This window comes from Lithobates pipiens, unplaced genomic scaffold (genome assembly GCF_037356315.1).
Source record: "Lithobates pipiens isolate NorthernLeopardFrog02 unplaced genomic scaffold, aLitPip1_a1.2 Scaffold_18, whole genome shotgun sequence".
Lineage (NCBI taxonomy): Eukaryota > Metazoa > Chordata > Amphibia > Anura > Ranidae > Lithobates > Lithobates pipiens.
In genome coordinates, this window is record NW_027507758.1 from 509,415,097 (window position 1) to 509,432,491 (window position 17,395).

The 17,395-nt window shown below is 40.5% G+C and overlaps 1 protein-coding gene across 2 annotated transcripts in view; it reads right to left on the reverse strand.

Moving 5' to 3' along the window:
- PXDN (peroxidasin) overlaps window positions 1-17,395 on the reverse strand; it is a 236,317-nt gene that overhangs the window by 24,283 nt on the left and 194,639 nt on the right. For both annotated transcript variants that reach the window (XM_077488703.1, XM_077488704.1), the window contains 4 exons: window positions 14,276-14,384; window positions 8,293-8,450; window positions 5,620-7,120; window positions 3,003-3,137 (listed from right to left, as the gene is read on the reverse strand). In XM_077488703.1, the coding sequence (XP_077344829.1) occupies window positions 3,003-3,137; window positions 5,620-7,120; window positions 8,293-8,450; window positions 14,276-14,384 (1,903 nt within the window). The remainder of the gene's footprint in view (window positions 1-3,002; window positions 3,138-5,619; window positions 7,121-8,292; window positions 8,451-14,275; window positions 14,385-17,395) is intronic.

Consider the following 17,395-nt stretch of genomic DNA (forward strand, 5'->3'; position numbering starts at 1 on the left):
GATGGATGGGAGGGTATAAATGGTTTAATTGTTGTGCCATGCAGCCAACCCCATGAGGAAGTCCGTGTATGACGAAACGTCAGGGGCATGGCTGTATAGCAATCATCACCAGTAATGTGCAGTGTCTGGAGCTGAGCAGGGAAGTGATGATTCATGTCTGTGTCTGGGCACTGAAGAGAGGGTGAGAACAACGAGGCTTGCTGTGACATAGATATCTATTTTTCTGACTTTTGAACTGTGAAATGTGAGTGTAAAGGCTGAAGTGTTTTTGTGTTTTAATAAATTGATTCGTACAGTTTTACACTATTGGAACACCTTTATTATTTTACATATTTGAATTAGCACAATGGATGATTGGAGCAACGGTTCACTACTTGCTGTTTGGCTGATAAGCGCTTAAGCCTGATACGAAAGTGCAGGCATTGGGAGTCGGTGAGTGCATTTCTTAAGGGAGTGGAATCACCGATCACTTTGGTGTGGTGGATGGAATAAGAAGAGACATTACATCAAAGGATATTTTTGGACACTCATGAACTTTATTTTAATTTTGTTTGTTCTGTGACACATTTATTTGGTTCACTTTTCACAGGGTGTTACAATTGTTGTTCTCCACATGTTCATACCATCTAATTGTTGTTACATTTTTCGAGTTAGATATAATTTATAATTAAGCGCCACTATTTTTCCTTTTTTCTGATTTCGGTTTTAAAAGGTAAAATACAATACAGCAAGATTAACAATACATTAAGTCTGGGGAGAATGATCTGTTTAGTAGAAAAATTCAAAGCTTGTTCATATCGCAATGCACATTTTGTCTTGTCCCACTATGCATAGTTCATAAAGTTCAATAGAATCCTTATATAAGGGTTCATTGGAATTTTAGTAAGGTCCGGGGGCAGTGAAAAAAAAAAAAACTGTAGATTTAGTCGCCTGTTTGAAGGCCCTCAAGGAGGGTTGGAAAGGAGGATGTGTCAGGATCTCTTGTGACCAAGGTTGAGGGAAGAGCCAAGAAAGAGTGTGAATTGGAAATTGAGTTTATGAGTTTTCTAGAGCTACCCAGTGTTTCCTGATTGCATGAATGTTCCAATCCACAATTCTTGTAAGATGACAGGCTAGGTAATATTTATGAAGGTCAGGTAGTCTAATACCCCCCTTAGTCTTTAAGCATGTAAGCCAGATGTACTTGATGCGTGGTGGGGAGTTTCTCCAGATAAACGAGCTAGCCTTTTTGTAAGTCGCAAAGAAGGTGGCAAATAAATTAGGATGGTCTGCATTAGGTACAGGAAGCATGGGGGGGGGGGGGGGGGGATAATCATTTTAAGCAAAGCTGAACGACCAAACCATAAAATGTTTAGACCTGCCCAATCTTTCAGATCCATTTGGGCTTTGTGTAAAGCCACTTGAAAAGTATGCTTATATAGATATGGTAATTTGGCCACTATCTGGATTCTCAGATGAGTTAACGCATCTTTTTTAAATAGGAATGGAAAAAAATTCTGACAGCGCACTACCTCTTGCACTGTAAGGGAAACGCTCAAAGCATGTGATTTTGTATAATTGATTTTAAGGTTTGCCAAGGTACCAAAGTGGTCTATATCTTTCAGTAAGTTTGGCAAGGTAATGCAAGGGGACTTCAGGGAAAGAAGGACATCATCTGCAAACACAGCAACCTTAAAATTCCCTCGTATTTGGAGATCTTTAATATCGGGGTTCACTCTCAAATTGTTGAGAAAGGGTTCCCTGTCAGGTTCCATTACTGATGGTGAAGGCGGTGGACAGGTGGCCATTAACTCGTATAGTGCTAAAATATGAGTCATCATGCGTGGATTAAGTACAATTTCTTTCAAAACTTCTTGCATGTAATCCCAAGCCACCTTGTTGAACGCCTTCTCTGCATCAAACGATAGGAGAAAGCCCTGGGTTTTAGATGAGGTTAGCCAATGGTTAAGGTTTAACTCTTGGATGGTATTGTCAAGCATCTGCTTTTATTGTGAGTTTCATGTACTGTCTTTTGGATACTTTAAATGTTTTAATAGTGATTAATTACAACAAAATATTATGCACTATGGTCCTTTTCTGTGCTCCTAGTTTGGTAGTTATGCAGCAAAACTTGCTGATACATCACCATATCAGTCTGTTACATGCTGCATTGTGGCCAGCTACGGAAAGGAGAGTTGTCTTGAGAAATCTTTGTGTTTTCATCTATTCGATTTTAAACTGATACTTCTGATAAGTGTGCAATTCACCTGTGGGTGGTGTGTGGTCATACACCAGAAGATTTGGTGCCAAACCATTGATGAGGGAGAATATAGTGTACATGGACAAGTACTTTGCATATAATTTCATGAACTTCTTGCATTATTATTTGCATTTTTGTATTTGTTGTACACATTTTCACATTGCTCACATCAGTGTTAATTTAGTCGGCTAAAACATTTTAGTCGACTAAATTAATACTAGTTTAGTAGACTAAAACACGACTAAAACTAAAACAATGCCATTTTAGTCAAAAGACTAAGACTAAAACTACATTTAAATTCGACTTCAAAATGAACACTAGTCTGTAGTGCATGTTCATACCTCAATACCATAAATAATAGCATATTCGATTTTTCACTCGAGCAGTATATAATGATTTAGGAAATTGTACAGAAATGTTACAAATGCTTTACGATTTAATTACACCCATTTGATTTTAGACGACTAAAATTTGTTTTTTGTCGACTAAAATGTACTGGAGATTTAGTCTACTAAATAAGACAAACAATTTCAGAAGACTAAAATGAGATTAAAACTAAAATGCCATTTTAGTCCTAAGACTAAAACTAAATCAAAATTTGCTGCCAAATATAACAGTGGTTAATATTTGTTGTGATTGGAGTTTTTTCACTTTTTGTTTATTCATTTGTGTTTTTCTGCTGCCTGTAAATTATGTTTATTGATAGGTGCCTTAAATATTATGGCACAATAATAAACAGTACCCAGGATTCACCAATTCTTACCTGTCTCCATCTCTTACGTTTCTAAACTGAGTAGTAAGTAGACACATCAGTGTTGGTCCCAGCCGACTCCCAGGAATGATGTCCTCCACCATCAGTGCAGGGAAGAGATCTATATTTAATGGTGATCCATATAACCTGAAGACAGAACCAAAAGAGTTCTATATTTAACGGTGATCCATATAACTTGAAGACAAAACCAGAAGACAAACACTAAGCAGTGGCATATTTTTTTTTTTTAATAAACTGCTATTACATGTTTAAGCTGTTTGCAGTAATTTTTAGTGAAACATGGAGGCTGTCATTGTAGACATCTTATGAAAATGCTGGATGCCTGGCATTGGATTCAGTACTTTCAGTTGCTTATCCAGAAAAAAATATGCTGATAAAGACCTTTGGCTTTTCTTAATCTGTGCTGTGATGAACAAAGCACAAAATAATAAAACTCATGGGTAAGTATAACAACCAGGCAATAAGTATTTTCTGAAAGAGAAAAATAAAGATAGGTTTTGTCTAAATAAGTTTAATTTATCACATGATAATTATGGCATCAATTCACATGCAAAGATATTGTTTTACATTCAATAGTTACTTAATCACTAAAAGTCTTTGTTTCTTATGAATCATCATTTCACCTCAAACTATCGCATACGAGTCAGAAGGTAGAAATATTACAGTAGAATGATGGCCTCCTATTATTAAATATATGCTGTGACACCTAATATGTATATCTGCTCATACAGTTCTCTTTTAGTCCCCCTGCAAAATCCCACTAATATAGGTTTATCCTGCCAGCGAAGCACACCCAAAACAGCTTCCTGTGATGGGGTGGCAACGATGCTGCAGTGCTCCTGCACTCACAGCAGAGTTGCCACTCCCTTGTAGGCTGTGCTTGCTTGCACTATAGTGGGATAAAAAAAGTTGAAGGGGGTGTGGTTATCAGCATTGTCACTGCTGATTCACATGCATGTAGCTTGTTACTCGACACCTTACTAGAGGGAGAAATGTCATCAGCACACCATGGATCTCTAGAATGGGTCCACAGCTTTATTCAGCGATCTTTAAAGCTTTGGACCCATTCTGGAGATCCATGGTGTGCTGGTAATATTTCTCGCTCTGATTCCAGCCGGTGGTCACTTCAGCACCCACTTATACTTACAGCCAACTCTATAGGAAGGTGTATGTTGGAAATAGCATGCTGGAATACTAGCACCTGGTTAAGCCAGCCGCTTTCTGGAGTGACAACACTGCCTCTGTTTCTGAAACCCTCCCTTTGTGAGCTTCAGCACCATAAATGGGGGGGGGGGGGGGGGGGCGCATGAAGCACAAATGAAGGTGGATTTGGCTCATTTAGGGAAAATAAAGGATGTTTTATTCCACTTAGCGAGGCTTGTGCATCACTTGATGGATTTGGTACATTTTTAGAATCATAGAGGAGCCAGAAGTCGTAATTTAACACACGAAAACCTGATCCTTGTAAAATTAAATTTCCCATACAAAAATACCCCAAAACCTTAAAACTTGAAAATACAAAAATGAAAAATCCTTTGGCCAGTAGGTGTTAAAAAAAGAAAGAAAAATAAATACTCACCATTCTCTTCTGTGCTGTGCCCTGCAGAGTCATCAATTCTCTTGTGGTTTAAAACCACAAAACAGCTCTGCCAATCACTGGCAATCTCAGAAGCAAACCAAATATCTTGCTGACTCACTCAGAAAACCTGATCTCTCAGCGACTGCAGTACTGGTATCCCACACAAGGTAAGATAAACTCCACAGATGTTCATAGCTCTGCAAGTCTCATGTCTGATTTCAGAACTCTGAAAACAACAACCTCCCCTGTGCCGCATATTTTCTAGGTACAATAGTATGTCAAAATGTTACTTTTGATTCAATAAGACATGCATTTTGACCCTCAGATGTTTCCTTTTCTAATTTACATTTATTTATGTTTTTCTAACAGGCAGTAAATGAGCTTTAAAACAAGCCCAGACCATTGTAGCTGCCAGTGCTGTGGAGTAATTCATCCTCAAAATTCAGTTTGCGCAGCCTATTCTGCTCCCTGCTTACAGTAGTTACTTGACAGCCTTCCAGCATTCTAATCTCTAAAATAAACATGTACCAAGAGCTCTGGGAGAGCAGAGCTCAAGACTTAACCTGACAGACTTCACTGCTTATTTTGTATAATCTGAGGAGGAATTCTTCCACAGTGTTTGCTCCCATAGAACTCACTATGGACCGGATTTAAAGCCCATTTGCTGCTTATTAAGAATACGTAAAGACTTAAATGTCCATAGCCTGGCCCCTTTGTGACCACAATAAGCCATTTTAAATCTACATGAAAAAGGCTCCTTGTCATGACAATACTAATTTACATGCCGCAGAGAACTAGTATTGCGCGAACTAGTTACCTGACACATGCTGGCAAGAGTAAACTTGGTGTGGTTATCTAACCTTCTAAAAACCCTGGTCATGAAAGGGTTCTTGAAATATGGAATTGACATCATCCCTACATTTAAATTTGTTCAGCCACCACCAATGGGAATAAAAAAGCAAAATACGTTTACAGCATGTTTGATAACATCTTTGACATCTGAACAGAAATAGTATAGTTAAACTGTACCTTCTTAAGGTTTCAATTATGTCTGGATTTTTGATTTCATTCCTTAGATCTTCAAAGGTATTTGCTGAAGAAAGATTGCAGTATACTCTAAAGTCATGGTAAGGTGGAATTCCATGGTCGCGTCCCCTCTGGATGTTGATGGCTGCCAAGTCTAAGGCTACAGTGTGTGCCATTGAGAAAAGCTTCTCTGTCAGCTCTGTATTTAACAGCTGGGATGGAACCCGCATTTTCCCAGCAACCCCAAAAAGACCTCGGAGAAGTGGATCTATTCCCCCCTCATTTACAATCCTATAGGGAGAAAAGAAAGCCCTGTGTAGGGGTAAATGTCCTTGAGGAATTGGCTCAAAGTTTTCATCCAGTCTGTAAAGAATAGGATTTATGAGGGTGTGACCAAATCTAAAAGCAGCTGTAGCAAACTCATTCAGAATGCCGGCATTGATATTAGGGTCATATCCCTTGTAATCACCAAGCATTTTCATGCCAAAGTCTCCAAATATCTTTGGCAGCCAATGAGCATAAGTTATGTGCTGCATTTCAGCTCCTACTATTTTACGAGTTTCATGGTAAATTGTATCTCCATCCCAATGTGGGTTCAGTCTCAACAATTCTGCAGCAATTCTATTATGTTCTCTAAACCACAGTGTATGCATGCTGGTTAGACCGAGTTGCTCATTAGCTCTAAAGTCACCAGCTAAAAAGCATGGAATGGGACTTTCATTTTCATCCCTCATGCATTCAGTGGGAGGCCCAGTGGCGAAAGGAAGGAGTGGTTTTCCAGATCTTTGAACAATGCCTTGTTTTAAGAGGCCCCGATGGCTTGCTGAATCTCTGACTTCCTGAGCTTCATGGTCAGAGCTTCCATATACATTGGAGGCATCAATGTAAGAAGTCAACTGGTTCATCTGTTCCCGAGGATAAACAGAATTCATTAACAAGGAGGTCATTCCACTACCACAAACAGGACTAGATCGGACAAAGAACATACAACGAGCACCATTCCTCACGCGTGGGTCGTTTGGTGGAATTGAAAGAGGAAAGCAAGGTGCATCATTTGTGCAGACTGCACTGCAATCCTGGCCATCAGAAAACCTAGCTTGACTCAAGGCAACTACTGTAGAGTCCAGGTCATGGTCAAGGAACTGTCCCCACTGCATCAACATGTGAGTAAACTGCTCATCCGGAGTTATAGTATGAGTTCCAATCAAAGTGGTTGAAACTGTACGAGGCAGAGGAAGCAGAAATCCATTATATAATCTATTGTATACGCCTCTTGGCAAATTGAAGCCGTTCTCATATACAGATTTCAGCAGACGCTCAAAGGCTGTCAATGATGCTCCCCACATTGGGTGCTGAAGGTTATTGCAGGTGCCATCATGTGTCCTGTATTTTTGGTGAAAACACATGTTGGAGCAATTATTTATCCTTCGATGGGCTCTACAACCTGAGAGATTGGCAATCATGTTAAGATAATGAGGAGAAACCAGATCATTGTAATGGTAGCCTGAAAAAAAAAAGAATAGATTTTAGTTAATTAAACTGCAAAAAATTGTACAGGCTATTATAAATGTACCTCATTCAAAGATTTGTTTAACAAACGATAAATGATTGAAACCACAGAAAGTTAGGGTGATACAAAGGGGAGGTACAAATGATACGGCCCCTTGTGTTAGATATTTGTTTCATAGTAGAATTGAAGAATCTTTAGTTCATAGGATACTTAAGAAAAAATGTTTATTCTTCAGAAAGATAAGCAAGACAAGACTTATGTGTGACATTTGGTAACATAGGGTATGGCTTCGGACATTAGAAGGAGAGAGTTGACAGATGTTATGTCTTCCATAGTATAGCGTTCCTTCGTTCTCTTTCGAACCATTTCTAACCATTCACAACCTTGCATTCTTATACTATTTCATAAAGTTATGTCAGCACTTCATGAGAGTAACACCCATTCTGCATATATGGTTTGAGTCTATAGTTAAGTAACATAACTCCACCCAATGTACTGACACAGTAACTCAGAATAGAAATACATAAACAGCAAGATGACTTTTCTCCATATCCTCTGTCAAAGACATACTGAAGTAACCTTCAAAACTAACATCATAACATTATGCATATGCATTTTATATATATTTCAGAAGCTTTTATCACTTAAAATAATATTAAACTCAAAATCACTAACACCTTGCAGATTGGGTGGACTCTGTCCAGCAGATCCATCTGCTCAGCAAGGGACGACAGGTCTGTGTCTGCTCCACTATGCAGAGCAGACACAGACACAGCCAGCTGTTCTCTATGGGGCGGTCGGATGGAAACAGATCGCCTGGTCATTTTCATCTGTCATTCGATCCGATGGACGGAAGGGGAATGGATCCCCATCTGTCTGTTTTTAGTCGACCGGACTGGATCAGAAGCCAGCAGGCGTCAGTGGATTTGCCACTTCATAGCAGACCCGATCAGTCGGTCAGTGTAAAAGAGGCCTTACAAGTCATATTAGTGAAAATAATTGATGATTGCTATTATTAAACCACTGCACACAGAAAAAAAAGGAAAGGATGATTTTAGCTGGAAGGAAAACACTGAAAACTAGAGTTATTGTGCACTTGGGGGCACACTTCAATAAATTCTAGGTGGGGCACACCACATGGAGTAGCAGAATACATAAATACTTACTTGTTCCATTTAAATCAACCATCAAGCCATTATGTACATGGTCTTGTATGATCTGAAGAGTCCGTTCAAATATCTCCCCTGCTCTAGCTTGTTCCACTGTGTAGGGATCACGGGGATATCTGAATAAAGCCAGAAGATCATTCGGAGAACGTGGGCGACTTGTATAAAAGAAGCAACAAAAAAAGATATATTTTACATCAGTGCATTACACCAAAGAGCAACATGTTTAAGAATGTTGAGCAGATTTCATGCATTCTAGCAAATTGCTGATCTAGTGTTGTATAGGAGCAGTAGTAGAAACTGAAAGCATGTGCTGCACAGCCTCAGAGATACCATAACATTTCTCATATGTATCTCATTATTCAGCCACACTAATCCTAAACTGGAGTTAACCTACTGTGTTTCTGGTTAGCCTGGAGTTTAAATAAGGACATCCTGTAATACCTGGTCAGGTCATTCAGAAATGCTCACCGTAAACACTCTGCTCCACCTGAAAACTACACAAAGCCAATAAAAGAATCTCTTATCAAAAACTACACCCTAATATAAACAGACCTTTGTTGCTGCATATCTTATTAAAACATTTCTTTATTTCTTTTTCAAAAGTAGCTGCCTTTAATCTGCACATATCAGACAGCCAACATTTATGGCATGGTTCTCATCTTAATAATCATCTTTTGAGATGTGCAAAGTCGAGAAGGACTGGATTACTATAAAGTATTTTAGAATTGTGTCTATGGCAGCAAACGTTGATCAGGGCTGATCCAAAATAAAAAAAAACGCCACTTATTGTATAACTTTTTGGCTGAGTGAGAGCAGGCTTTCATTCCTTGCCAGATCTCTATTACTCTACCATATCTTCATTTTCTAATACATCTGTGATTAACCAAGCTTGGCTATTTTGGTCTTGTACATATACAAGACCGGGGGGTCGCTGAGTGTAGTAGTTCCACACGTCACCCTGCTTGGCCAGGCATTCACTTCCAGACAATGAACCAGTCCTTCAGCTTGTTTTTTTTTTTTTTTTTTTTTAGGGGCTTTAAAGTGGTTGTAAACTCTCCCCCACAACTTTGTCCCATGTAAATCGGCATAAAAAAAAACATAATGAACACTGCTTGTAGATATCTCCTTACTTGCTTAGTATTGTTGTAATCCTTTTTGTTCTTTGGAATGACATCACTGAGCATGTCCATATCTCCCCCGATTTAAGGCACACTCTGTGTGCTTGTCTATTATCAGGACTTCCTACATCACACAACACTGAAGTTCCACGAGACTGCATAATCACTCAGAGCTTCCTACTATAACCCCATGTGACCTCACATGCAGTGTAAACCTGGGCATCAGACAGCATTACTGCAGTCTTATCAGCTGAAGCTGATAAGACTGACATAGGCAAATAGGCAAACACTAGATAATCGGCACAAGTAAATACTATGAAATAAAACAAGTCAGTTATGAGCAGGGAAGCCATAGAAACGTTGGATTTGAGAAAAAGGGTTAACAGTACAGGAAGTGATCAATGTAAGGGCGGAAATATACTCTACTGTGGACTCAGAAAACAATATTTAAGATGGCGCTGCCTTACCCTGGAAACAAGTTTTTTTAAAGTTTCTTTGAACAGTAAGTAATATGTGATTTGGGCTGGATTACAGTGGCTATGGTTTGGATAATTACTTAATATAATGGACTAAATGATCAGAGTGGGAGAGTTTACTTCCTCTTTAACTTGGATGGGGAAAAGGGACATGGGATGCCCAAATAATTGATCTTGTTGAATTGAACAAACGATTTTAGATCGATACTGGCAGTCTCTAAAGCTCCTTACTCCTCCACCATATCACTTGAGTCAACTGCACTTTCACTACTGCACAATCCTAGATTCCTGTCTCAGTTAGCACATGGTTAGGCCTCACTCTGAATAAGTCCCAACTGTTCAATAGCTGCCATTTGCTGGCAGGGGTCTGCAGGCTCCTTTGGTGTAGCAACCAATATCGATGAAAATAAGTACTTTTGTGCTAACTGAAACTTGGTGGACTACTGGTCCCAGTAAGTCATGTGCAAGTCCTACCAACCCTCCTGGCTGTAGCAACTTAACACAAACACCAGCGACATCACAGTCTCTCCTTCTGGCTTCACATCCACTCCTGTCATGTCTCTCCCATATCTCCACACTGTGCCTGTCACTCACTAACCAGAATGGATCCCCCCTAGTGACATGCCCGGCAATGCTCCCCACTGTCCTCTTCCTGCTCCTGTTCAGGACACCCTGAGATAGCTTTTGTATGAAGCGGTTCCCTCCCAGCTCCCAACCCAGAGTCCTCCTCCTCCCCCCAGAAAGGGGGCTCCCCACAGGGCCATTAACTCCACTAGTTCTTCTACCCGACAACTACTCCCACAGCAGGCTGACCAATATATATATATATATATATATATATATATATATATATATATATATATATATATATATATATATATATAAAGGCCTTGCCCTCATCAGTCCTAGTTGGGGATTGTTCAGGGCTCCCAGATACAATCCATGCCACTCCAACCCTCTGCCCTGCCTCTTTCCCAGAACATTATAGAAACAGAGGAGACACCAAAGAGATGAAATGCATGTCAGTCACCTGCTGCTACTCTCAAAACCACTCCCAGCCCCCAGATAAAAACAAACAGGCCTAGCTCACTGCTAGGCCTGCCTAAATTTACCTGTACTGACTGTAAAAAAACAAAACCACTACCTCTAGCACATCCTACCTAAGGTAGAGGGTGCTACACATATATTAAATCAATGTATAAAGCAAGCTTTTATAAAGTATTTGCAAAGCTTTCAGACTGCTTCCAGGTGGCTTTCTTGAAGCCTTTAAAGCACGCTTTAGCCCCAGTTGGCGAATTACATTATTATTTTGGTGGGAGTATGGAATTTCACTATGAATAAGTAGTTAGCAGGCTTCATAAGGCACTAATCAAGTTTTAAGTTATGCCAAAGCTTACTGAAGCCTACGGGCAGGTCTGTCTTAATGAACTGATGGACCTGGGCACTGCCCAGGGGCTCCAGGTGCATGGGGGCTCCATGATAAAGGTCCAGACAAGAGAAGTTGGGGGTGAGCACTGTGTTAGGGGGTGTACTGGGGATTTGGCCCCTTTTGCGGCTCTTCTTTGACAGGACTAACTGCAATGTCACTCCTGTAATGCCGCGTACACCTGATCGGAATTCTCGTCGATAAAAGCTCTGATGGTTTTCCCGATGGAATTCCACTCAAGCTGTCTTGCCTACACATGGTCACACCAAATTCCGAACGTGGTGACATACAACACGTATGATGGGACTAGAAAAAGGAAGTTCAATAGCCAATAGCCAATAGCTTCCATCTCGTAGTTGAATCTGAGCATGCGTGATTTTTGGTGTGTCGGAATTGCATACACACGATCGGAATTTTTTTCCGATAGAAAGTTTTTCCTTCGGGAAAATTGAGAAATTTCTATCAATTTTTGGCTGGCGGAAATTCGGACAGATAAATTCCGATGGAGCATAGACACGGTCGCATTTTCCGATGAAAAGCTCTCATCTGCCATTTTCTGGCCAGAATTCCGATCATGTGTACGCGGCATTAGAAGGAGCAGTGGCTAGCTTCTGCAGGAGAGAGATTCAGCTTTCTCCTCCTTCCTGTAGGGGGCGGAAGAGAATCGGCACTGTGACTGAGGACTCGGGAGAGGGAGGAGGAGCTGCCTTCATTGCAGGTGGGAACAACATTTGTCATCTGTGAGTACAAGGGGGAAGGCGGGGCACAGCTCTGATGTAAGGGGACATTGTTATGTGGGCACCTGATGTAAAAGGACACTCATGGGAAAACCAGATGTAGGGGGGACACTGATAGGGAAACTTGATTTAAAGGTGGGGACACCTGATGGGGACACCTGATGTAAAGGGACACTGTGATGAGGACATCTGAGGTAAGGGGACACTGTGATGGTAAAACTTCATGTAAAGGGACAACGATGAGAAAACCTGATGTAAGCGGACACTTTGATGGGGACACCTGATGTAAAGGGATACTATGAGGGGGATATCTGACGTAAAGGGACACCGGATGTACAGCATATGGGCACTGTGATAGGGGACACCTAATGTATATGGACATTGTGATAAGATACATCTAATGCAAGGGGGCAACGATGGGAACACCTGATGTATGGGGACACTGTGATGGGAACTGCAGTTTAAGCCGGAGCCAGCGATGCCGACCCTAGTACAGCCCTTGAGTGAGAGCTGCAGCAGTGACTGACAGACAATTACTACTCGCCACTTAGAGCAAACAATTTCATAAGAAATGAGCGATCAGCAGTCATGTCATTGCTCAGTTCTTGATCTTCAAGCTGGCATGGGACAGCTGTATCTCGACACTGATGCTGCAGCACAGAGGCAAGTATTCGTTTTGTTTTTTCATATCCCATACTTCTTTAGGGTTTGTATTTAATCTCCTGAAACTGAAGCTAAAGGGCGATTTAAGCTTGCTGTACACACTGTTCTTATACTAGCTAAAAAAAACGTATGTACAAGGCATTAGCTGGTTTGCTGATGTCACCACCTAAGCTACTTCATATATTATATATGGCTATGGGGAATCCACCTGCAAAAGCAGAACACAGTAAAAGTGCAATCTGCTCTCTAGTATACTCACAATACAAATATGTAGAGGGCCCAGACTGGTGACAACAATGACCTGGGATCAGGAGGAGGTTTTGCTGGGGTTTTGGACAGCAATAATAAAATTTATAGTGCCCAAAAATGACAAGGGGATGCAAAACCTCAAAGCTTAAAGTAGAACTAAAGGCAAAACCCTTTTTTACATTTTGGATAAAGTAAGGACTATAAATGCTATCAATTGTTTTTTCTCCATCTGTGTCCCATTGCAGAGATTTCCTCTTACTTCTTGTCCAATAGCCAAACAGGAAGTGAGAGGAAATCCCTGCAAATTAAGGGAATTCCTTGGGGACCCCCAAGTTGCTATAACCAGTTCATTGGAAGATTTCCCTTTTTACTTTTCTGGAAAAAAACACAAAATGTGGCATTTTCTTTTACTTTCAATGCAAATGGTGAAACAATCGAGAGGGCGAATATTCTTGATGGCGGTACAGACTGCAATACAAACTGACAAGCATTCTAATCTCTCTCTACTCTAGCCAAAACTAACAAAAAAAAATCAGTTCTAAGGGTCCTTTCACACGGGGCGGATCAGTTCTGATCCGCCCCGTGGATGTCCGTTTGCTCAGCGGGGATCACTCCGCCGATCCCCGCTGAGCAGGGAGATGACAGGTCTGTCTCCGCACACTGTGCAGGGACGGACCTGTCACAGCGCCGCTCTCCCCTATGGGAGATCGGATGACGACGGACCGCAGTGCCCGTCGTCATCCGATCCGATCCGCAGACGGATGGAAAAATAGCTTTTTCCTCCGTCACACTTTTTCGGATCGGAGCGGGTCGGATGTCAGCGGACATGTCACCGCTGACATCCGACGCTCCATAGAGCTCTATGGAGCACCCGTTCAGGTCCGCCTGAAAAACTGACAGGCGGGCCTGAACGGGACGTTAGTGTGAAAGGGGCCTTACACCTTCCTGTATGCAAGAGTGCCAGATGAATCATCCTAAATAGACCTAAACAAAAACATTTATCAATAAAGCCATACTAAGTTTATTAATGAAATGGTAAATTAGGCAACTTTTGGTCCTTATGAGCGAAATATAATGCAGCAAGTGATCATGTATAAGAAACACAGATGGAAACTACAATTATAGATAAGTAAAAGCACAAGAAGAGGGGCAATATGCTTTAAATACGACAATGTCCAAAAATATACACAATGGTCAGTTGCCTTATAAATGTGCATAACTCAACGGTGTATGTAAAAATAAATAAAAAAACACATTTTGACTCTGCTGCTATGCAATATTTTTAGCAGTCTTAAATCAAATTTCCATTACCCATCAAACAAATGTGACCTTGTTGAGTTTATGGCTCTATCAACGGTTGCAATAGCTTCATTAATTGATGCAGTAACAAAGGGGTCTCCGGTACGGCTGACTTCCGGCACTACAAAAGGAGGATATAAAACAATGATTAATAAAAAAAAAATTAATTAAGGCCACACCAAAAAAAAACTAGAATTTCACTCTGCAGAATGTCCCGTCCCGATCAGTCGCTGGAAATCGCTCTATAAGTGATTACATGCGATTGGCCATAAATAGCTGTCAGCCTCCTATTGTTTTCAATAAGGCTCTCCATCTGCAGCTAATTGCAGGGAACTCCCACTGGGTCTCCTGCATCCCATCAGAAATAGCCCTATGCCCAAGTGTGAATGGGGCCCAAAGTTTAAATGGCACTACAGCAAAACTAGTATTACAGTAGTATCACTAGAGCTAAAGTCCTCCTTGTATCAGATAAATACTAAAACAGCGCTAGAAAGCAGATACAAATGAAAATGAAAAATTTATGGTAATGAAACCATAGGGCAATGGCAAACACCACGGCCAACAGTCTATGTAGCAGATGGATATGTGGACAGTTCAGATTATTCACAGTCACTTTTCTCTTAGCGTGCACCTTCCACCAGAGTAAGAATGCAATTATCCACCTCGTGAAGCACACACCCCTCTGGGGTACAAACTCACCAGACGCCGCTATAAAGAAAGCCTTGTATCAGTATACAAACATCGCTCTGTGCTGACACCCCACTTATCCAGAAGGTCCACTGGTATAGGTACTCTGATTGCATCATAAAACACAAGCATAAATGTACATAGCGTAATCCTGTTTATTATAATGCAAAATTCCCATACAGCAGAAACCCCCTTTAATAATAGCTGCTTACATTTATAATGCAAACAACAAGCATAGAGAAAAAATAGAGGGCGCTATCACCATCTTCAGCCGTCCACTGGAAGTGTGTTGTTCCTTGCAGACACTGTATTGCACTTCCAAGTAGAAGGCAGAGCACGGTAGAGCACACAACGTCACTTCTGGTTTCCGTGCTGGTCCCGTCCTGACCGGTTTTGTCATCCGGCATGACAGCACAGCGTAATAGCTGATATATATACATCCGCCCGCCCGTTTTTAGCCAATGAGAATTGTCCAGTAACTGGTGACAGGTATCTAACCCAGTCATCCAATTGGACACCATCAGCTTGTAGGAATACACGGGGGAAAGTAATTAAGGCACAATGGGTACAACTTAAAATTGACAAAACACTGCCAGGTACAAACAATTTATAAATATACATCATTACGGTGGAGCAAGCACATAGGGGACCATATATGAGAGACGGATGGGTAATCCATAAATCTACACATTGATACTGTCAAAAAGTTATATGTTAACTATCGTGGATCGACTACATAACAGATTAAAGGCGGTGGGTTATTCATTCTCCCGCTAGAAACTATTGTGATCATTTGTATAAAATATACATAAAAATATCAATAATATTATCTATTCTTCCAAGCATAGTTTAAAATATATAGCTAGACCAATGACACAGGTGGCAGGCATATATCACCCTGGTGAAAGGGCAGACAGAGGACCCTATAACCATATAAGGATAAAATATAACACCTAGTGCTTGATTAGTAATCAAATGGTGTGGGTGGGCTGGATAATAGCCCAAATTGTATTCATACAAGAAAGATGTTTAACTGTAAGACGCATATATCCAGAAGGTAAGAGCAATATAAATATACTAAAAATATAATTATTGCATAAATATATATGGTAATTATGGTATATTTATGGTAAATGGTGCCATGTCTAAAAATCTTCAAATCCAAGAAGTGTATATTTGTGTCACTGAATTCACTGGTTAATTTTATATTATTAGTGTTGTTATTCAGTTCAGCCAAACACAGTTGTAGAGATGCTGATGTTCCAGACCATATAAAAACAAGCCATCCATATACCTATATATTAGTATTAGCTGGTCTCTTTTCATGGAGAAGATGATCTTGTCTTCCCATTCTCCCATGAATAAGTTTGCAATGCTTGGGGCAAACTTCGCGCCCATTGCCACGCCTCGTTTCTGGGAATAGAAGTTGCCGTCGTAACAAAAGTATTTGTGGCTTAAGCAAAAATCCAGGGAATTTCGTAAGAATATTTATTAATGGTATGCAAGATCATCTCTCTGACTTAAGGCCCAATTCAACGCTAGCAAGGCATCATCGTGTTGAATAATGGTATATAGCGAAGATACATCTGCGGTTACCAGGTACACCTCTTCTTTCCCTTGTAAATCAATTTCTTGTAGTAGCTGTAGCAGATTTTTCATATCACGTAAATATGCCTTGGTTTGTATCACACTCTTTTGTTAAAACAAATCCAAATATTGTCCAATCCGGGGGGGGGGCACCGAATCTATTCAATTCACTATAGGTCTTCCTGGTGGACAGAGTGCATCTTTATGGATCTTTGGAAGAGTGTATATCACTGGAATTCTACTACTACTTGGAACCAAGTATTTCTAGTATTTCTTTTCTTTATTGGATAGGACTCCTGATGAATAGCCAGACTCCACCAAGATCTTTAGATCATTTTGGTACTGTCTGGTGGGATCTCTATCCAATTTTAAATACGTTTCTGTGTTATCCAACATCTCACTTAGCTGGTTATGATAAAATTCCTTTGCAAGCAATAGGATTCCACCTCCTTTGTCCGCTGGTCTGATGATGAGATCTTTTTTTCTCCTCTAATGAGTCTCTCCCACCATGCCCTTACTTGTTTTTCTAGGACATTGCCCAGAGCATTAATAGCTCCATTAAAATTGGCTTGTGTTGTAGTCTGCTCATTGACTGCAAACACACTCTTAACATCAATATTTCAGCTGCTTAGGTACTGTAGGGCATCCATGGCAGCCAAGGAGAAACAAATAAATAAATAAATGAGGTGCAACTTCGGCCTATGAGTTACCCGCTCAGCGCTAATTTTAGCAAATCTACACAATTTTAAAGTGTATGTAAGGACAAACAAAGTTTTGGCTTTGCATATGCTTTGATTACTGCAGAACAGAGCTCTTCATTTAACCAACAGCCTAAAGCAGTCAAACCCTCCAGAATGA